Below are 23,515 nucleotides of genomic sequence, written 5' to 3' on the forward strand. Positions count from 1 at the left end.
CCACAAACCTTAAAAGCCTACACACACGAAACCGCTACGCGCACACAGACATTTCAGAGGCACTTACACCAGAAAGGATTCAACAGAGTATAAACAGAGAGTGTGATACCTCATGATCTACTGTGCAGTGTGCTGGTTGGTTAAACCTGGGACTGCTTGAAGGCTGGAGAGAGATTTGGATTCAAGTTTTTTGGTGTGTGTGTTTAAGGGAGAATGGGAGAGAGTGAGTGAGCCAGTGAGTGTACCACTGGAAAATGGTGGTACGGGGTTTTGGCCTGGAGCACTGTGGCCTACTGTTAGTCTGACTGTCATTGAGAAACCAAGTGAACATTATACTGTTACTGTAGAGGAGAATCAGCCTGTATCACGGCTAAGCTTTGTTTGAAATGTAAAATATTGTTTTTACTGTGTTGCCTAAATATGGTATGTGGCTAGATATATATCCTGTTTTGTGTCCTGATGGGATATTTAAGGAACACTTAACATGGTACTGTTCCACACATGCATAGAGAAAGATCTGCCTCGTGCCACACACTTAGTCAAAGTGTGTCTATCTACTATTTAATGCACAGATGGACAAGTGGTGATGACTTGACGTGGTTCTCTTTCCTTTCTCTAAACACTTATGAATTCAACTTCATCTCCTCTTCATTCTGAACAAGAGGTCGGCGGAGGTCATTAGAACACAGTCCATACAGTTTATTAGGTAATGCTAGTAATGCTAATACAACATGTAGCGGTGGGGTTGGTGAAGCTAGCTGTGTAGTCAGTAAGATAGATAAACAAATCAAACTGTGTTAGTTAACAACACTGTTCTCATAGCATGTGACATTAATTTCAAACAAAGGCAGTTCTTTGTCTAGTACATACAAAATCAACAGCAATAGTAAAAAAAAAAAAAAGAGGTTGAAAACAAACATATTTCTGCCATGAGAGAAGGAAAATAGTGTGCGAGGAAAAAACTATGGCAAGTTACTGTATAGCTGCTATACTATAGAAGTGCTGTAATGTAACTGGTTAGACCAGTCCCCTACAGACAGACAGAGAAATGACTAAACAAGCTTTATACTGTAGCTAATGACAACAGCTGTCTATCAAATACATGTGTAGATTAGTGTACATACTCAACATATTAGTGTCTATTTCTGTCTGTTTTGATTTGTTTAAACACTCGCTGCTAAATAGCTCCATGTAAAAGCAAGTCAAATATAGTACGGCATAAGTCAGATACATGTTTACCGGTAATCAGATCAGTGTGTAATTAACAGTAGATTTGTCAGTCAGTGATACCACTGTAGACCCAGTCATCCAAGGAATGTTGAGTTAAACAGTAGATGTGTGAGATAGTAAGGATTTATAATAGTGTAATGTCATTTCTGGCATAACATCTGTGTGAGAATATAAAATATAAAAATGCAAGACTTTTAGAAAGAGAATATGTGGTTAAGAAGTTCTACTAGTTTGGAGAAAGTAGTGTTCAGAGTAGAGCAGAGTAGCGCAGAGTAGAGTAGAGTAGAGTAGAGTAGAGAGGAGTAGTGTAGTAGAGTAGAGTAGAGTAGAGTAGAGTAGAGTAGAGAGGAGTAGTGTAGAGTAGAGCAGAGTAGAGTAGAGTAGAGTAGAGTAGAGTAGAGTAGAGTAGAGTAGAGTAGAGCAGAGTAGAGTAGAGTAGAGTAGAGCAGAGCAGAGTAGAGTAGAGTAGAGTAGAGTAGAGTAGAGTAGAGTAGAGTAGAGTAGAGTAGAGCAGAGTAGAGTAGAGTAGAGTAGAGTAGAGTAGAGTAGAGTAGAGTAGAATAGAGTAGAGGAGTAGAGTAGAGTAGAGTAGAGTAGAGTAGAGTAGAGTAGTAGAGTAGAGTAGAGTAGAGTAGAGTAGAGTAGAGTAGAGTAGAGTAGAGTAGAGTAGAGTAGAGTAGAGTAGTAGAGTAGAGTAGAGTAGAGTAGAGTAGAGTAGTAGAGTAGAGTAGAGTAGAGTAGAGTAGAGTAGAGTAGAGTAGAGTAGAATAGAGGAGTAGAGTAGTAGAGTATAGTAGAGTATAATAGATTAGAGTATAATAGAGTATAGTAGAGCAATAGAGTATAATATAGTAGAGCAGTGTGGGCCACTAGCCTTTATTTGACCTCAGCTCAGCTAAACACATTTAGATCCAATAAGACAAAGTTGGGGTGCATTTCAATAGTGTTCAGTATATTCCCCTCCTCCTTTCCTTTCCTTTCATTCATCTGCACTATGGGAAAGGAACCAGACTGGAGACACACTGGACTCCAGACCACACATCACATGCCCCCATGGTGACGTAGGGTTGGAGTCTCATCTCCGCTACTCTGTCAAGCCTTTTCTTACTGTCTCTCTCCACTCTCCCTCGAAGAAGAAAAAAATGGACAGGAGATGAAACGACCAGAGGAAGCTACCTAAGACTATGGAGATGCACCAGGGGCTTACAGACATAAAGACAAGGAGACAAGAGGACAACGTAGGGGGGCAGTAGCGTGTGTGTCAGCCATCAGAGGGTTATGCTGTCAGCTCCTCAGGGTGGGTTGATGTAATAGTCTTCTATATATCAGATCCTTTCTGTCTGCGCTTGGAGGGGGGCACCAGACGGGCGGGCAGCTCGGGGGGCAGACCATGCCCCTCCAACTTCACCTCGATCAGGTGGCTGGCCAGGGCAAACTCCTCGTCATCCAGCATGCCATCCCGGTCCACATCCGACAGCTTCCAGATCCTCCCCAGGACAGAGTTTGGCAGCCGGGTGCTCACCATCCAGTCCTTGGCCTTGGTGCCACTCAGCTTGCCCTCGTTGGGCGCCAGGTTGTAGAAGATCTCATCATATTTGGGCTTGTCCTTGGTCACCACCCAGGCCATCTCACCCCCGTCCTCCCCGTCCTCGCCCCCGTTCTCCACCTCTCCGAATGGGTCGTTCTCCACAAAGGGACCGGCGCGGGTCCCCAGGAAGGCCCCCCCCTGCACCCCTGGCTGCACCCCAGCGTCGATCTCTTCCTGGCGCAGCAGCGGCATCAGCTTTGCGATGTCGGAAGCCAGAAGCTCGTCCAGAGCGGCCATCAGGGACGGCTTCATGGGCTTGAATTTAGTGAAGTCGTGGATCAACAGCTGCTCCTGGATGGGAACAGAGAACCCAGCAAACGAGTCAGCCAATCAGTCCATCTGTTACCAGAGGGATGAATTACCAGACTTTTGCTCTGGACATTCAAACCCTAAATAGAAATTGACTAAACAGACCTGCATCTTGGCGCAGTCGGGGAAGTCCCCAGCAGAGATGTGGTGCTGCAGCTGGATCTTGGAGAAGATGACAGGAAGCTGGTAGATCAGGTTCTTCTTCTTATTGTCCTTCCTGAAGGTTGGCATCTCCTTCTTTAGATAGCTGATGATGTAGGCATGCACCTGGAGGGAGAGAGAGAGAGAGAGATGTGGGGGGAGGGAGAGAGAGAGAGAGAGATGTGGGGGGAGGGAGAGAGAGAGAGGGAGAGAGTGTTGGGGGAGGGGGAGAAAGAGAGAGGGAGAGAGAGAGGGGGGAGGGAGAGAGAGAGGGAGAGAGAGAGAGAGGGAGAGAGAGAGGGAGAGAGTGTTGGGGGAGAGAGAGAGAGGGAGAGAGAGAGAGAAAGAGGGGTAGAGAGAGAGACAGAACAAGATAATTAGGGGGGAGGGTGGCAAATATTAACTTCAGCAATGCCACTCTCGCCTCATTTTCTTATATGAACCTAGTAAAACACCTTATTCCTCAGTAGAGCTACCTAACCCACTAGACAGTATGTGTGTTACAGGGTTGATTATATCATACTTCAACTGAAGGGATGAGTGAGCGACGTTGATAAGCGAGAGAGATAGACAGAGAGAAAGAGAGAGGGAGATCCAGATAGATATATCCATTAGTTTTCTATGACTCTGTTTCGTTTTGATGTGTATTGTTCGGTAATTACAGGGCTCATCTGTAAAAGAGACCTTGGTCTCAGCATGACTCCCTGTCAAAATAAAAAATAAAAATCGAGACAGATAACCTACCCTGACCAGTCGTGCCCTCTTCACCAGGTCGTTGAGTTTCCTGAGGGCAGCGTTATGGGGAAGGTTCTGGATGTCACTGAACAGATCCTCCTCTTCCAATTCAAACAGACGACGGTTATCAGGGACCAGCAGCGGCTCGGACCAGAACGACCCTATATACACCCTCAGGACCTCTGGGGTGTTGAACACCTGTCAATCAAATCGATAATATCAATCAAATGTATCCATAAAGCCATTTTTACGTTTGTCACAAAGTGCTATACACACAAAAATAGATTAGATCTTGCTACCATGAAAAGGTAAATACCTGTCTATTTGTGGAAAAATCACCCTGATTAACTCTTTAGTATTATCCCAGTTTACCTATTTGTTATGGTCTTGCCTACGCCTAGCGAACAGTTTTGTAAATTATATGAGAAAAAATATTCCATTTTATTTGGAACGGCAAGCAAGACAAAATTAAACGGGCCTATTTATATAATGAATATGAATTCGGAGGACAGAAATGATTAAATATTAAAGCATTAGACCTATCACTAAAACCTTCAGTCATACAAAAGTTATACTTAAATCCGAACTGATTCTCTTACAAATTAGTAAAATTGTCTCACCCCATGTTCAAGAATGGCCTTTTTCCCTTAATTCAGATTACAACATCTCACTTTCAGTTATTTGAAAAGGAAATAATCTCCCAAATATCACTATTTCTAAAACAAGCCATAGAAAGTTGGTTGCAATTTCAATTTAATCCTCCAGAAACGACAGAACAAATAATGCAACAAATATTGTGGTTAAACTCAAATATACTAATTGATTAAAAAAACATTATTTTTTGAAGAAATGTTTTAAAAAGGTATAATCTTCATAATTATATCATAGGTAGGACTGGTAGAGTTATGTCACACATGCAGCTAACAAAAACATATGGAAATGTCTGCTCTACCCAAAATTACAACCAAATAATTGCAGCATTACCGCAAAAATGAAAGAGGAAAGTGGAAGGGGGAGAAAGTAAGGAACTTGTCTGTCGGCCTTGCATTAAAGACCATAATTGGTTATAGAAAATTGTGATAAATAAAAAAGTATATCAGTTTCATTTAAGGACCAAAGGATTGACAGCCGTCCCATATAGATTGCAAAATAGTTGGGAAGAGATTTTTGACGTACCGATCCCATGGCATAGTGTTTATGAACTGATATGTAAAACGACACCGGATTCAAAACTTAGAATTTTTCAATTTAAATTATTATACAAAATTCTTGCTACCAATAGAATGTTATTTATATGGGGGATACAATCTTCCCAGCTCTGCAGATTTTGCTGCGAAGAGACAGAATAATTTGATCATTTGTTTATGTACTGTCCATTTGTAGCTTGTTTTTGGTCACAGGTCCAGGAATGGCTGAAGGATTGCAATATTTACCTCGACCTAACCCTGCAGATAGCACTACTGGGTGATCTGAAAAGTCATAGTCAATCGATCAATAATATAATACTTTTAGCAAAAAATTTTATTTTCAATTTACAATCTGTAGAAACAATGAGAATAGAAGGGTTCAGAACTTTTGTGAAACATCACAGTACAGTTGAAAAATATATGGCAAATAGAAATCCAATATGGATGGTGTTAAGAGATAGATGGGAGGTGTTGAATGGAGCTGAAGAATGGGACTAATAACAAATAACAACAACTAATAACTACAAGATAACTAATGTAAAGCATACTGTGTCCATAATAAGTATCTACAGTGCCTTGCAAAAGTATTCATCCCCCTTGGTGTTTTTCCTATTTTGTTGCATTACAACCTGTCATTTAAATTGATATTTATTTGGATTTCATGTAATGGACATACACAAAACAGTCCAAATTGGTGAAGTGAAATGAAAAAAATAACTTGTTTCAAAAAAGTGGTGCGTGCATATGTATTCACCCCCTTTGCTATGAAGCCCCTAAATAAGATCTGGTGCAACCAATTACCTTCAGAAGTCACATAATTAGTTAAATAAAGTCCACCTGTGTGCAATCTAAGTGTCACATGATCTGTCACATGATCTCAGTATATATACACCTGTTCTGAAAGGCCCCAGAGTCTGCTAAACCACTAAGCAAGGGGCACCATGAAGACCAAGGAGCTCTCCAAACAGGTCAGGGACAAAGTTGTGGAGAAGTACAGATCAGGGTTGGGTTCTAAAAAAATATCAGAAACTTTGAACATCCCACAAAGCACCATTAAATCCATTATTAAAACATGGAAAGAATATGGCACCACAACAAACCTGCCAAGAGAGGGCCGCCCACCAAAAAACTCACGGACCAGGCAAGGAGGGCATTAATCAGAGAGGCAACAAAGAGACCAAAGATAACCCTGAAGGAGCTGCAAAGCTCCACAGCAGAGATTGGAGTATCTGTCCATAGGACCACTTTAAGCCGTACACTCCACAGAGCTGGGCTTTACAGAAGAGTGGCCAGAAAAAAGCCATTGCTTAAAGAAAAATATAAGCAAACACGTTTGGTGTTTGCCAAAAGCCATGTGGGAGACTCCCCAAACATATGGAAGAAGGTACTCTGGTCAGATGAGACTAAAATTGAGCTTTTTGGCCATCAAGGAAAACGCTATGTCTGGCACAAACCCAACACCTCTCATCACCCCGAGAACACCATCCCCACAGTGAAGCATGGTGGTGGCAGCATCATGCTGTGGGGATGTTTTTCATCGGCAGGAACTAGGAAACTGGTCAGAATTGAAGGAATGATGGATGGCGCTAAATACAGGGAAATTCTTGAGGGAAACCTGTTTCAGTCTTCCAGAGATTTGAGACTGGGACAGAAGTTGACCTTCCAGCAGGACAATGACCCTAAGCATACTGCTAAAGCAACACTCGAGTGGTTTAAGGGGAAACATTTAAATGTATTGGAATGGCCTAGTCAAAGCCCAGACCTCAATCCAATTGAGAATCTGTGGTATGACTTAAAGATTGCTGTACACCAGCGTAACCCATCCAACTTGAAGGAGTTGGAGCAGTTTTGCCTTGAAGAATGGGCAAAAATCCCAGTAGCTAGATGTGCCAAGCTTATAGAGACATACTCCAAGAGACTTGCAGCTGTAATTGCTGCAAAAAGTGGCTCTACAAAGTATTGACTTTGGGGGGGTGAATAGTTATGCACGCTCAAGTTTTCTGTTTTTTTGTCATATTTCTTGTTTGTTTCACAAGAAATAATATTTTGCATCTTTCAAAGTGGTAGGCACGTTGTGTAAATCAAATGATACAACCCCCCCAAAAATCCATTTTAATTCCAGGTTGTAAGGCAACAAAATAGGAAAAATGCCAACGGGGGTGAATACTTTCGCAAGCCACTGTAGGTTATAGGTTGAGAGCTTTTGTGAAAGAGCACAGCTAGAAAGATATGGCATATAGAAGCAAACCGGATGGACATCATGAAAATGATCATAGAGGTTGAGGGTAGAGGAAGTACAGGAGTAAAAACAAACAAAATAGAATTATTAAAATTGACTGTGTCCATTAAATGTATATAGTATAAGCTGGAAGTAGAGACCTAAGCATTGTTGTTCACTAGTTTACTCCAATTAGGGAAGGGGTGGTGGGGTTGGAAAGTAATAAAGGGAAATATATTTTTTTTAAAGGATATGTATGTATATGTATGTATTTATATGTATGTGTATATGTATGTGTGTGTGTATATATATATATATATATATATATATATATATTTGCGAGAAGAAAAAACATATGGGGGATTGGAAGTGTTGCAGACAATTACAGTTGAAGTCGGAAGTTTACATACACCTTATCCAAATACATTTAAACTCAGTTTTTCACAATTCCTGACATTTAATCCTAGTAAACATTCCCTGTCTTAGGTCAGTTAGGATCACCACTTTATTTTAAGAATGTGAAATGTCAGAATAATAGTAGAGAGAATGATTTATTTCAGCTTTTATTTCTTTCATCACATTCCCAGTGTGTCAGAAGTTTACATACACTCAATTAGTATTTGGTAGCATTGCCTTTAAATTGTTTAACTTGGGTCAAATGTTTCGGGTAGCCTTCCACAAGCTTCCCACAATAAGTTGGGTGAATTTTGGCCCATTCCTCCTGACAGAGCTGGTGTAACTGAATCAGGTTTGTAGGCTCCTTGCTCGCACATGCTTTTTCAGTTCTGCCCACAAATGTTCTATAGGATTGAGGTCAGGGCTTTGTGATGGCCACTCCAATACCTTGACTTTGTTGTCCTTAAGCCATATTGCCACAATTTTGGAAGTATGCTTGGGGTCATTGTCCATTGGAAGACCCATTTGAGACCAAGCTTTAACTTCCTGACTGATGTCTTGAGATGTTGTTTCAATATATCCACATAATTTTCCTTCCTCATGATGCCATCTATTTTGTGAATTGCACCAGTCCCTTCTGCAGCAAAGCACCCCCAGAGCATGATGCTGCCACCCCCGTGCTTCATGGTTGGGATGGTGTTCTTTGGCTTGCAAGCAACCACCTTTTTCCTCCAAACATAACGATGGTCATTATGGCCAAACAGTTCTATTTTTGTTTCATCAGACCAGAAGACATTTCTCCAAAAAGTACGATATTTGTCCCCATGTGCAGTTGCAAACCGTAGTCTGGCTTTTTTATGGCGGTTTTGGAGCAGTGGCTTCTTCCTTGCTGAGCAGCCTTTCAGGTTTTGTCGATATAGGACTCGTTTTACTGTGGATATAGATACTTTTGTACCTGTTTCCTCCAGCATCTTCACAAGGTCCTTTGCTGTTGTTCTGGGATTGATTTACACTTTTCGCACCAAAGTACGTTCATCTCTAGGAGACAGAACGCGTCTCCTTCCTGAGCGGTATGACGGCTGCGTGGTCCCATGGTGTTTATACTTGCGTACTATTGTTTGTACAGATGAACGTGGTACCTTCAGGCGTTTGGAAATTGCTCCCAAGGATGAACCAGACTTGTGGAGGTATACAATATTTTTTCTGAGGTCTTGGCTGATTTCTTTTGATTTTCCCATGATGTCAAGCAAAGAGGCACAGAGCTTGAAGGTAGGCCTTGAAATACATCCACAGGTACACCTCCAATTGATTCAAATTATGTCAATTAGCCTATCAGAAGCTTCTAAAGCCATGACATCATTTTCTGGAAATGTCCAAGCTGTTTAAAGGCACAGTCAACTTAGTGTATGTAAACTTCTGACCCACTGGAATTGTGATACAGTGAATTATAAGTGAAATAATCTGTCTGTAAACAATTGTTGGAAAAATTACTTGTGTCATGCACAAAGTAGATGTCCTAACCGACTTGCCAAAACTATAGTTTGTTAACAAGAAATTTGTGGAGTGGTTAAAAAACGAGTTTTAATGACTCCAACCTAAGTGTATGTAAACTTCCGACTTCAACTGTACATTGATGGAAGTTACAATATATCTGCAATATTAAAGCTGATCTACCCCCTAGAGAAAAACAATATATAACAAAAAATTAAGTGCTTTAAACTCCCAACTCCTTTAAGTCTCTTTTGCACATTAATTCAGTACTTTTGAACTTGACTCTACATATGTACAGTGGGGGAAAAAAGTATTTAGTCAGCCACCAATTGTGCAAGTTCTCCCACTTAAAAAGATGAGAGAGGCCTGTAATTTTCATCATAGGTACATGTCAACTATGACAGACAAAATGAGAAAATCACATTGTAGGATTTTTTATGATTTTATTTGCAAATTATGGTGGAAAATAAGTATTTGGTCAATAACAAAAGTTGGCAATGACACAGGTCAAACGTTTTCTGTAAGTCTTCACAAGGTTTTCACACACTGTTGCTGGTATTTTGGCCCATTCCTCCATGCAGATCTCCTCTAGAGCAGTGATGTTTTGGGGCTGTCGCTGGGCAACACGGACTTTCAACTCCCTCCAAAGATTTTCTATGGGGTTGAGATCTGGAGACTGGCTAGGCCACTCCAGGACCTTGAAATGCTTCTTACGAAGCCACTCCTTTGTTGCCCGGGCGGTGTGTTTGGGATCATTGTCATGCTGAAAGACCCAGCCACGTTTCATCTTCAATGCCCTTGCTGATGGAAGGAGGTTTTCACTCAAAATCTCACGATACATGGCCCCATTCATTCTTTCCTTTACACGGATCAGTCGTCCTGGTCCCTTTGCAGAAAAACAGCCCCAAAGCATGATGTTTCCACCCCCATGCTTCACAGTAGGTATGGTGTTCTTTGGATGCAACTCAGCATTCTTTGTCCTCCAAACACGACGAGTTGAGTTTTTACCAAAAAGTTCTATTTTGGTTTCATCTGACCATATGACATTCTCCCAATCCTCTTCTGGATCATCCAAATGCACTCTAGCAAACTTCAGATGGGCCTGGACATGTACTGGCTTAAGCAGGGGGACACGTCTGGCACTGCAGGATTTGAGTCCCTGGCGGCGTAGTGTGTTACTGATGGTAGGCTTTGTTACTTTGGTCCCAGCTCTCTGCAGGTCATTCACTAGGTCCCCCCGTGTGGTTCTGGGATTTTTGCTCACCGTTCTTGTGATCATTTTGACCCCACGGGGTGAGATCTTGCGTGGAGCCCCAGATCGAGGGAGATTATCAGTGGTCTTGTATGTCTTCCATTTCCTAATAATTGCTCCCACAGTTGATTTCTTCAAACCAAGCTGCTTACCTATTGCAGATTCAGTCTTCCCAGCCTGGTGCATGTCTACAATTTTGTTTCTGGTGTCCTTTGACAGCTCTTTGGTCTTGGCCATAGTGGAGTTTGGAGTGTGACTGTTTGAGGTTGTGGACAGGTGTCTTTTATACTGATAACAAGTTCAAACAGGTGCCATTAATACAGGTAACGAGTGGAGGACAGAGGAGCCTCTTAAAGAAGAAGTTACAGGTCTGTGAGAGCCAGAAATCTTGCTTGTTTGTAGGTGACCAAATACTTATTTTCCACCATAATTTGCAAATAAATTCATACAAAATCCTACAATGTGATTTTCTGGAAAAACATTTCTCAATTTGTCTGTCATAGTTGACGTGTACCTATGATGAAAATTACAGGCCTCACTCATCTTTTTAAGTGGGAGAACTTGCACAATTGGTGGCTGACTAAATACTTTTTTCCCCCACTGTATTAAAAACAAAACTCTACATTTTAAGTGAGAGTATGAATTAGGCTGTTTGAGAAGGTTTGAATCCTAAGCAACCTGCCTACACATTGTTTGAAGTACAATATACCAACATAGCTACTGTTGTAGGTCAAAGCTGTGTGCTGTATGCTGGAAAACCTTGGTGGAGCATGGGTGGAGGAGTAGACATTGTGGTGCTCGTGAATTTCCTTTCTTTTTCAGCTTCAGACCAATGCCGCCTACTTGTTTTTAATTTCCATGGTTTTTACACTGGAAGGTGATTATGCAACATTATTATACAACATTATTATACAACATAACAGCAATAAAGTAAAGTACAAAAAAACAAAACACAATAATGACAAATGGCAACAGAGATAATGTAGTTGTTAGTATTTATTTAATATTAACAGCAGATTTTCCAGAGGGAAGCGAAAAACCAGAAACCCATTGAAGCCAATATTGGGTAAACTGGAAACATTTTCCCTGATCTCTTTTAACAAGAAAATACACCAATAATCAACCTGTAGTCTACCCATTAACTATTGACATACATTATTGACTGGCACAAACTGCTCAGTGTTCTGCGCCAGCAGAGGGCCTGTGCTACTTCTCTCCTGACATCCTAGTCATCCACCTCGGTGGAAACCATTTGTCCACCAAGTGGACGGCACTGGTGCAGAAAATCTGCGGTTTTAGAAGTGGTCATTCAAATGTTTCCCGGGACAACAGTGGTCTTCTCTGATATCCCGCAGCGGAGGAGCTGGATGTTCCAGTGGGACCAGAAGATAAACTAGGGCATAGAGAGGGCCCTGCGCTCCGACAATCAGCTGGTGTACGCATTTCAGGGAACACAATCCACCACCCTGCCATTAAGCATTGTGTCCCTGGGATGTACCGTAGGGGTGGAGTCCATCTGACGGACGAGGGCAACAACGTATTCCTTGAGAGTTGGTCTCCCCAGTCTCCACCGTTCTCTCCTTTGTAGTAGCAAGACGGAGAAGGGTGCTAATTGCGACCTGCAATTCATTGGCGTTCCTGCCTGTGAGCAATCCTTCATCTGCAGGAACCCCTCTTTATACTTATATTGGTCCAGTTTTAAAGCTGCTTTCCCGTAGTTCTGTTAACGATGGCCGAGGCGGGTGTTCGGCAGGCGGGAGCGAAGGACACTGTGTGCTAGCAAGTTAGCTAGCTAGCCAGCTAGCTAGGAGGACTCCGGGAATACAGCAAGTGGGAGGCGGGGGAGACCGTTTTTTTACGCCAAAGAGAATGGTCAAAATGTCTCCTCCAAAAAGGGGAACCCAGAACCTTCAGATTCCATGGCGGTGACGTTAACGCTTATGCTACGAACCCTGTCATGAGCGTAGTATCTTGAAACGATTTAAATGGACATTCTGGTGATGACAGTAAGCTTCTGTTGTTGTTCATTCACTCAGTACTTTCTCTTGCTTGGTAAAATAAATAGTCTAAAACAGTTTATGTGTTGAGAACAGTCACATAGCTAACCAAGTTAGCAAGCATGGCATTTTCTTTTGACTGCACAAAGGTCGCCGAAGCGAGCAATGATGTTGGTGTTGTTTAACCTGGGTGCAACCGCGCACTGAATCAATGCATAAGGTAAGGGGCTGTAACGTTAGCTAGCTACATTGCTAAGCAAGCCAAGTTGACTAGTGTATGGAGTAACGTTAGCTAATGTTAACGTTAGATGAGCAATGCCCATTGCATGTATTATACATTAGCAGCGTGGCAGTTTCCCAAAGTTTGGTGGTGTTGACTATGAACTTTACTTAGCTAGCTAGCTGTGCTTTGTGGAAGAATGTTGGTGATATTGTCAACATTGAGTTGTGCCAGTGCAAACAGCTAATGTTACAGCCTTGTTGGCTTGTAGCTAGCTAGCGTTACGGGCTACCGTTAGTTGGCTAGCCAACTGGCAATAGTAGCCAAGGACGTTCGCCATCTTATTTGTGCTTATTTGTTTGTGCTCTGAATACACTCAAGTGTCAAGGCCAACAGTTTACACAGATTACTTCAGCCATTTGCAAAAAACCTTACATAGCAAAATATAGCTAGCTTTTTTTTAACTGGTGTTAGCTACAGTGGGGAGAACAAGTATTTGATACACTGCCGATTTTGCAGGTTTTCCTACTTACAAAGCATGTAGAGGTCTGTAATTTTTATCCTAGGTACACTTCAACTGTGAGAGACGGAATCTAAAACAAAAATCCAGAACATCACATTGTATGATTTTTAAGTAATTAATTTGCATTTTATTGTATGACATAAGTATTTGATCATCTACCAACCAGTAAGAATTCCGGCTCTCACAGACCTGTTAGTTTTTCTTTAAGAAGCCCTCCTGTTCTCCACTCATTACCTGTATTAACTGCACCTGTTTGAACTCGTTACCTGTATAAAAGACACCTGTCCACACACTCAATCAAACAGACTCCAACCTCTCCACAATGGCCAAGACCAGAGAGCTGTGTAAGGACATCAGGGATAAAAATTGTAGACCTGCACAAGGCTGGGATGGGCTACAGGACAATAGGCAAGCAGCTTGGTGAGAAGGCAACAACTGTTGGCGCAATTATTAGAAAATGGAAGAAGTTCAAGATGACGGTCAATCACCCTCGGTCTGGGGCTCTATGCAAGATCTCACCTCGTGGGGCATCAATGATCATGAGGAAGGTGAGGGATCAGCCCAGAACTACACGGCAGGACCTGGTCAATGACCTGAAGAGAGCTGGGACCACAGTCTCAAAGAAAACCATTAGTAACACACTACGCCGTCATGGATAAAAATCCTGCAGCGCACGCAAGGTCCCCCTGCTCAAGCCAGCGCATGTCCAGGCCCGTCTGAAGTTTGCCAATGACCATCTGGATGATCCAGAGGAGGAATGGGAGAAGGTCATGTGGTCTGATGAGACAAAAATAGAGCTTTTTGGTCTAAACTCCACTCGCCGTGTTTGGAGGAAGATGAAGGATGAGTACAACCCCAAGAACACCATCCCAACCGTGAAGCATGGAGGTGGAAACATCATTCTTTGGGGATGCTTTTCTGCAAAGGGGACAGGACGACTGCACCGTATTGAGGGGAGGATGGATGGGGCCATGTATCGCGAGATCTTGGCCAACAACCTCCTTCCCTCAGTAAGAGCATTGAAGATGGGTCGTGGCTGGGTCTTCCAGCATGACAACGACCCAAAACACACAGCCAGGGCAACTAAGGAGTGGCTCCGTAAGAAGCATCTCAAGGTCCTGGAGTGGCCTAGCTAGTCTCCAGACCTGAACCCAATAGAAAATCTTTGGAGGAAGCTGAAAGTCCATATTGCCCAGCGACAGCCCCGAAACCTGAAGGATCTGGAGAAGGTCTGTATGGAGGAGTGGGCCAAAATCCCTGCTGCAGTGTGTGCAAACCTGGTCAAGACCTACAGGAAACGTATGATCTCTGTAATTGCAAACAAAGGTTTCTGTACCAAATATTAAGTTCTGCTTTTCTGATGTATCAAATACTTATGTCATGTAATAAAATGCAAATGAATTACTTAAAAATCATATAATGTGATTTTCTGGATTTTTGTTTTAGATTCCGTCTCTCACAGTTGAAGTGTACCTATGATAAAAATTACAGACCTCTACATGCTTTGTAAGTAGGAAAACCTGCAAAATCGGCAGTGTATCAAATACTTGTTCTCCCCACTGTAGCTACTTGCGTTGTTGCTGTGCAACCCAAGTGCTTTGGTCCGGTTTTTAAACTCTGAGATTCAGCTACAAAAAGGTAGCACATCGTTGGTTCTTAATGGGACAGAAATGAGCACGTGAGAGCGATAAATTATAAATGTAATCGAAACTGTTGCCCCTACAAATGTATTCAGTCAGAAATGTGGCAAGTCTAATGGTCACTCTATGGACGCTGTAGTCTGGTTGTTATCCGATGCCTAGATTTTGAGCTAGGTCGGGGCAAGACATTCTATATTTTTCCTAATGCTAAAGACCCTGTTCAAAATCCGGTATCTGGTTCTCGTTAACTACCGGACAGCTCATGACGAGAGGCGAGGAATGTGTTGTGTACCTCCAATCAAGTTGATTTAGACATTTTCATCGACATTGGTGTCATATTGGCATATTAGAGATGATGGTAGGGAGATTTGAATTTAACATTGAGCTTTAACCAATGCATATTGCCCCTCATAATAATATTTATTTTCTAGTGATTATTGTTAATGTTGTGAGCATTTATATAGTTTTTACTAGCTGCAGTATGACAAACTAAGTTCCCTTGGGGATGAATACAGGACAGTCTCCTCTCACCTTGCCCAGGGACCACATTAGAGCTCCATAGATTCTCATCAGCTGTTGTGTTCCCACCATGTCAGCCTTGTTCAGGACAACACGCAGCTTGTCCTCATTGCCCCGCAGCGATCCGATGGCCTCAGAGAACTCGTCACTGATCTCCAACTTGTGGGCGTCGAACAGCAGGATGATGCGGTCAACGCGCTCCGCAAACCAACGCAGCACCGCTGGGAAGTCATAGCCTGAGGAGGGGTTAAGGGGTTAGAGATCAGGGGTCAGGGGAGAGACGGGACACGAGGGGTCTGTCAGATTATTAATAGATTACAGTGAAAAGGAGATGAGGGTCTTACATTTCTAGATTTGCAACACGCTGAGCACAAAACACATGCTTAACATGTTGAAGCTCTCCCATGAAGCTGGTTTTAGAGCACATCATGGAGACACACTGACATGTATCATTGACACGCACACAGACACACACACACACACACAGACAGACACACACACACACACACACAGACAGACACACACACAAAAACACACACACACAGACACACACACACACACACACAGACAGACACACACAGACACACACACACAGACAGACAGACACACACACACACACAGACAGACACACACAGACACACACACACACACAGACAGACACAGACAGACACAGACAGACACACAGACACACACACACAGACACACACAGACAGAGGAAAGGGGAATATGGCAGACAGAGGAAAGGGGAATATGGCAGACAGAGGAAAGTGGAATATGGCAGACAGAGGAAAGGGGAATATGGCAGCCAGAGGAAAGGGGAATATGGCAGCCAGAGGAAAGGGGAATATGGCAGACAGAGGAAAGGGGAATATGGCAGACAGAGGAAAGGGGAATATGGCAGACAGAGGAAAGGGGAATATGGCAGACAGAGGAAAGGGGAATATGGCAGCACACCCGTCACACCTCTCTAACACTTCTCTTTCCCTCTATTTTCTGTCTCTCTCTTCCTCTGATGAGTCCTTCTTTCCTCACATTCCTTCCTGACTAGCTGATGCTGTTTCCTGTCTATCATCTGCCATACATGCGTTACAATGGGACTAACAGGACCTTGAGCAGAGAGCTCTCCTAACTGATAGGTTGGAATGTAATACCATCATAACACTGGAGGCAATGGCATACCCTCATATGTTCCACAAGGCTTTGTCTCTTCTGTTGTTCCAACATAGTCACACTTAATGTTGTTATAGTTATTCATGCCCCATGAACTGTGATACAGTATTAGGTTGGAAATGGAAGGAAATGGAGGGTTGGAAAGGGAGGGTTGGAAAGGGAGGGAAGTGGAGGGTTGGAAATGGAAGGAAATGGAGGGTTGGAAAGGGAGGGAAATGGAGGGTTGGAAAGGGAGGGAAATGGAGGGTTGGAAAAGGAGGGAAGTGGAGGGTTGGAAAGGGAGGGAAATGGAGGGTTGGAAAGGGAGGGAAATGGAGGGTTGGAAAGGGAGGGAGGTGGAGGGTTGGAAAGGGAGGGAAATGGAGGGTTGGAAAGGGAGGGAAATGGAGGGTTGGAAAGGGAGGGAAGTGGAGGGTTGGAAAGGGAGGGAAATGGAGGGTTGGAAAGGGAGGGAAGTGGAGGGTTGGAAAGGGAGGGAAATGGAGGGTTGGAAAGGGAGGGAAATGGAGGGTTGGAAAGGGAGGGAAGTGGAGGGTTGGAAAGGGAGGGAAGTGGAGGGTTGGAAAGGGAGGGAAATGGAGGGTTGGAAAGGGAGGGAAATTAAGGAGTGAGAGAGAGATTGATGAGGCTGCTTGCTCAAAACTCTGTCCTGTATTTATCTTTGTGTGTGCCTTACAAGATGTGGTGGAGGAATCTGAAGAACTCTCCAGGGTCACCCTATATCCTTGTCTCCTTGGGGTGTCCAATCAAAAACGCATCTTTTGACCAATGGGTAAAATATTACCAATGGGTAAAACAATGTTAATTGTGTATATAATCCTCTAAGAAAACCAACGGTCCAAACCTCATGTCTCTATCCTAATCCGTTCAAACCTCATGTCTCTATCCTAATCCGTTCAAACCTCATGTCTCTATCCTAATCCGTTCAAACCTCATGTCTCTATCCTAGCCGGCCCTAACCTCATGTCTCTATCCTAATCCGTTCAAACCTCATGTCTCTATCCTAATCCGTCCAAACCTCATGTCTCTATTCTAGCCGGTCCAAACCTCATGTCTCTATCCTAATCCGTTCAAACCTTATTGTAGTTTTGACCCTTATAGGATGGCCAAGATTAGGGCGACTAAATCAATGGAGGTCAAACTGGTTCAATCAACGGTGTTTCCACGTCATTTCAACCAAAAACATCAATGTGATGACATTGAATCAAAGTGGAAAACTGATTGGATTTGCAAAGAGTCGTCAACGTAAAGGCATTGTCTTTTTTTCACCCAACATTTAACCTAAATCCAATGATATGGTGACATTTGTTGTTGATTTCACGTTGAATTCAAGGTTAGTTATAATATAATAATATGCCATTTAGCAGACGCTTTTATCCAAAGCGACTTACAGTCATGTGTGCATGCATTTTTGCGTATGGGTGGTCCCGGGGATCGAACCCACTACCCTGGCGTTACAAGCGCCGTGCTCTACCAGCTGAGCTACAGAGGACTATAGTCTTTATATATCTACCTATAGTCTCTATATATCTACCTATAGTCTCTATATATCTATATATCTACCTATAGTCTCTATATATCTACCTATAGTCTCTATATATCTACCTATAGTCTCTATATATCTATATATCTACCTATAGTCTCTATATATCTACCTATAGTCTCTATATATCTACCTATAGTCTCTATATATCTATATATATACCTATAGTCTCTATATATCTATATATATACCTATAGTCTCTATATATCTATATATATACCTATAGTCTCTATATATCTACCTATAGTCTCTATATATCTATATATCTACCTATAGTCTCTATATATCTACCTATAGTCTCTATATATCTACGTATAGTCTCTATATATCTATATATCTACCTATAGTCTCTATATATCTACCTATAGTCTCTATATATCTACCTATAGTCTCTATATATATACCTATAGTCTCTATATATCTATATATATACCTATAGTCTCTATATATCTATATATCTACCTATAGTCTCTATATATCTACCTATAGTCTCTATATATCTATATATCTACCTATAGTCTCTATATATATACCTATAGTCTCTATATATCTATATATCTACCTATAGTCTCTATATATCTACCTATAGTCTCTATATATCTATATATCTACCTATAGTCTCTATATATCTACCTATAGTCTCTATATATCTACCTATAGTCTCTATATATATACCTATAGTCTCTATATATATACCTATAGTCTCTATATATCTATATATCTACCTATAGTCTCTATATATCTACCTATAGTCTCTATATATATACCTATAGTCTCTATATATCTATATATATACCTATAGTCTCTATATATCTATATATCTACCTATAGTCTCTATATATCTACCTATAGTCTCTATATATATACACCTATAGTCTCTATATATCTATATATCTACCTATAGTCTCTATATATCTACCTATAGTCTCTATATATCTATATATCTCCCTATAGTCTCTATATATCTACCTATAGTCTCTATATATCTACCTATAGTCTCTATATATCTACCTATAGTCTCTATATATATACCTATAGTCTCTATATATCTATATATATATACCTATAGTCTCTATATATCTACCTATAGTCTCTATATATCTACCTATAGTCTCTATATATCTATATATCTACCTATAGTCTCTATATATCTACCTATAGTCTCTATATATCTACCTATAGTCTCTATATATCTACCTATAGTCTCTATATATATACCTATAGTCTCTATATATCTATATATCTACCTATAGTCTCTATATATCTACCTATAGTCTCTATATATCTATCTATAGTCTCTATATATCTACCTATAGTCTCTATATATATACATATAGTCTCTATATATCTATATATATATATACCTATAGTCTCTATAGATCTATATATCTACCTATAGTCTCTATATATCTACCTATAGTCTCTATATATCTACCTATAGTCTCTATATATCTATATATATACCTATAGTCTCTATATATCTATATATATATATATATACCTATAGTCTCTATATATCTACCTATAGTATCTATATATCTACCTATAGTCTCTATATATCTACCTATAGTCTCTATATATCTATATATATACCTATAGTCTCTATATATCTATATATCTACCTATAGTCTCTATATATCTACCTATAGTCTCTATATATCTATATATCTACCTATAGTCTCTATATATCTATATATATACCTATAGTCTCTATATATCTATATATCTACCTATAGTCTCTATATATCTACCTACAGTCTCTATATATCTACCTATAGTCTCTATATATCTACCTATAGTCTCTATATATCTATATATATACCTATAGTCTCTATATATCTATATATATATATACCTATAGTCTCTATATATCTACCTATAATATCTATATATATACCAGCTGAGCTACAGAGGACCACAAAAGTTAGTTGACAACTCAACCAAATGTAAATGTGCACAGTGAGTTGTGTCAGATAGGCTGGATGCTATTATGAGAGAATGAAGGTTGACTGACAGGCTCACTGTCAAACTCCTCTTTCTTCTCCAATCCGGAGGACATAAAACAATATACAGGTAAGATCGATTTTGAGACATGACGTAGTATTTTCATATTTTAGTATATGCTTTTCATATACAGTAAATGTGAAATTCCTGTTCTTTTTTTGAAGATCTCTCAGAAAAACAAGCGTATCTATGAAATGTCAACGGAGCAAGCTTTTTATTGAAAAATATTTGTACATATAATTCAGCTCGTGTCATGTTAATTTGGCTTTTTTGCGACCCGCGGAAACAACTTTGCAGAAGACCACCACAACATGTTAAATCCTCAAAAGTTGCTGCGAGAAGCGGCACCGCTCTGTCAACAGAGCTTGATGTATTAGGTTACGAAATCCGACTTCTTGGATATAATGTTAATGATATGTTAGAGAAATACCCCGCTGAACAATTCAGAACATGAAGAATCATATGTCTTGGTAAAATGTATTTTATAACATAAGGAAGTTCAATTTCATCACCAAAGCGTGTTTTCACCCACTCTGGGCAGAGTGGGTGGACACCACTACCCTATATCCTTGTATCCTGCGGCAGGTAGCTTAGTGGTTAAGAGCGTAGAGCGTAGTGCCAGTAACCGAAAGGTTGCTGGTTCTAATTCCCGAGCCGACTAGGTGAAAAATCTGTCGATGTGCCCTTGAGCAAGGCACTTAACCCTAATTGCTCCTGTAAGTTGCTCTGGATAAGAGCGTCTGCTAAATGACTAAAAATAAAAAATAAATAAAAATATCCTTGCCTCAGTACATGGAGGTTAGCCAGGTCAGGAGGGAGGAAGTAGTTGTTTTAGCTGACGATGACAGATGAGGGACCAGACCAGACCAGACCAGACCAGACCCGACCAGACCAGACCAGACCAGACCAGACCAGACCAGACCCGGTGTGTCTGTGACCCCCTACCTCCACCACTCCTCACCTTGTCCTGTCCACTCCACCCTACCTCCACCTCTCCTCACCTTGTCCTGTCCACTCCACCCTACCTCCACCACTCCACTCCTCACCTTGTCCTGTCCACTCCACCCTACCTCCACCACTCCACTCCTCACCTTGTCCTGTCCACTCCACCCTACCTCCACCTCTCCTCACCTTGTCCTGTCCACTCCACCCTACCTCCACCTCTCCACCTCTCCTCACCTTGTCCTGTCCACTCCACCCTACCTCCACCTCTCCTCACCTTGTCCTGTCCACTCCACCCTACCTCCACCTCTCCTCACCTTGTCCTGTCCACTCCACCCTACCTCCACCTCTCCTCACCTTGTCCTGTCCACTCCACCCTACCTCCACCTCTCCTCACCTTGTCCTGTCCACTCCACCCTACCTCCACCTCTCCTCACCTTGTCCTGTCCACTCCACCCTACCTCCACCTCTCCTCACCTTGTCCTGTCCACTCCACCCTACCTCCACCTCTCCTCACCTTGTCCTGTCCACTCCACCCTACCTCCACCTCTCCTCACCTTGTCCTGTCCACTCCACCCTACCTCCACCTCTCCTCACCTTGTCCTGTCCACTCCACCCTACCTCCACCACTCCTCACCTTGTCCTGTCCACTCCACCCTACCTCCACCACTCCACCTCTCCTCACCTTGTCCTGTCCACTCCACCCTACCTCCAACACTCCTCACCTTGTCCTGTCCACTCCACCCTACCTCCACCACTCCACCTCTTCTCACCTCGGCTCACCCTCTGCTTCGCTCCCGACAGGATCCCCGGCGTGTCGATGACGCTGATGCTCTCCAGGACCTGATTGGGCAGCTGGGCGCACTGGAACCTATCACGCAACAGCAGAGAAGTGGGCGGGACATGCACAACACTCATTACACAATAACATAACATGGAACAGTTAGAGGTATGAACATCTAGCATCTATAGGTTACCTACAGGTTCTCCTCAGGTCAGGGCAACTTTCTAACATTCCACTAAATGCCCCCCAGTTCACCCCAGACCCCAACCCCCATCCCGTCCACCGCTCCATCAGTTAACATCAATGGAACTAATGTGTAGGAATAATGTAGGAACATGGTTATCAGTTATGGTCACTCCAAGTGCTGAGCAATTAACCCCCCCCCCCCCCCCCCATTCTGAGCTTAATGCGCAGTTTCTCTAGAGATAAATCAGATCAAGCCTGAACTGTGCGATGTAGTAAGGAGGTGTAGTTTCCAACAGGTCAATACTCTACATAGTTTAGCGCAGAAAACGTGGTAATTAACTACAATGACCATAATTCATTGTGCGCCTACTTGTACAGAGAGAAGAGAGAAGAATGAGCGATGGAGAGGGACAGAGAGAAGAGAGAAGAATGAGCGATGGAGAGGGACAGAGAGAAGAGACAGGAGAATGAGCGATGGAGAGGGACAGAGAGAAGAGACAGGAGAATGAGCGATGGAGAGGGACAGAGAGAAGAGACAGGAGAATGAGCGATGGAGAGGGACAGAGAGAAGAGACAGGAGAATGAGCGATGGAGAGGGACAGAGAGAAGAGACAGGAGAATGAGCGATGGAGAGGGACAGAGAGAAGAGACAGGAGAATGAGCGATGGAGAGGGACAGAGAGAAGAGACAGGAGAATGAGCGATGGAGAGGGACAGAGAGAAGAGACAGGAGAATGAGCGATGGAGAGGGACAGAGAGAAGAGACAGGAGAATGAGCGATGGAGAGGGACAGAGAGAAGAGACAGGAGAATGAGCGATGGAGAGGGACAGAGAGAAGAGACAGGAGAATGAGCGATGGAGAGGGACAGAGAGAAGAGACAGGAGAATGAGCGATGGAGAGGGACAGAGAGAAGAGACAGGAGAATGAGCGATGGAGAGGGACAGAGAGAAGAGACAGGAGAATGAGCGATGGAGAGGGACAGAGAGAAGAGACAGGAGAATGAGCGATGGAGAGGGACAGAGAGAAGAGACAGGAGAATGAGCGATGGAGAGGGACAGAGAGAAGAGACAGGAGAATGAGCATGGAGAGGGACAGAGAGAAGAGACAGGAGAATGAGCGATGGAGAGGGACAGAGAGCAGCTGCTTCAAGAGGGATCTCTACCTGAAAATACATGATCTAACTGACTGATAGTTGGTATTCAGCAGTCATAAAAGTCTGCCTTATTTACTTTGAAAAAAACCCACTAAAATAGTGATTTTGTCAGACATCATAGGCAGCAACTCTTCAGAGATGAGATGACTTGGAATAAAAATAATAAAGTCATCAAATAAAACAAATGTAATATACTCAAAAACTGAAATGTTTTATTAAAGTAAAGTAATGTGAATACATGATGGTTAATAAGTGATAAGCAGTAATGGGCAGTCACTACCATGAGA

General features: G+C 42.2%; 1 protein-coding gene across 1 annotated transcript; it reads right to left on the reverse strand.

Moving 5' to 3' along the window:
• Positions 1-680: 680 nt before the first annotated feature.
• LOC311120701 (EH domain-containing protein 2-like) lies at positions 681-21,976 on the reverse strand (the record flags this gene model as incomplete). The annotated part of the gene is made up of 5 exons (XM_084195273.1): positions 681-3,109; positions 3,233-3,394; positions 4,013-4,201; positions 15,459-15,682; positions 21,879-21,976. Coding segments are annotated over 5 exons (1,234 nt in total), but the record flags the coding sequence as incomplete, so codon positions are not given.
• Between the last annotated feature and the right edge of the window lie 1,539 nt (positions 21,977-23,515).

The sequence above is a fragment of the Coregonus lavaretus genome, assembly GCF_964263955.1.
Source record: "Coregonus lavaretus genome assembly, contig: HAP1_SCAFFOLD_4377, whole genome shotgun sequence".
NCBI classification, from domain to species: Eukaryota; Metazoa; Chordata; class Actinopteri; order Salmoniformes; family Salmonidae; genus Coregonus; species Coregonus lavaretus.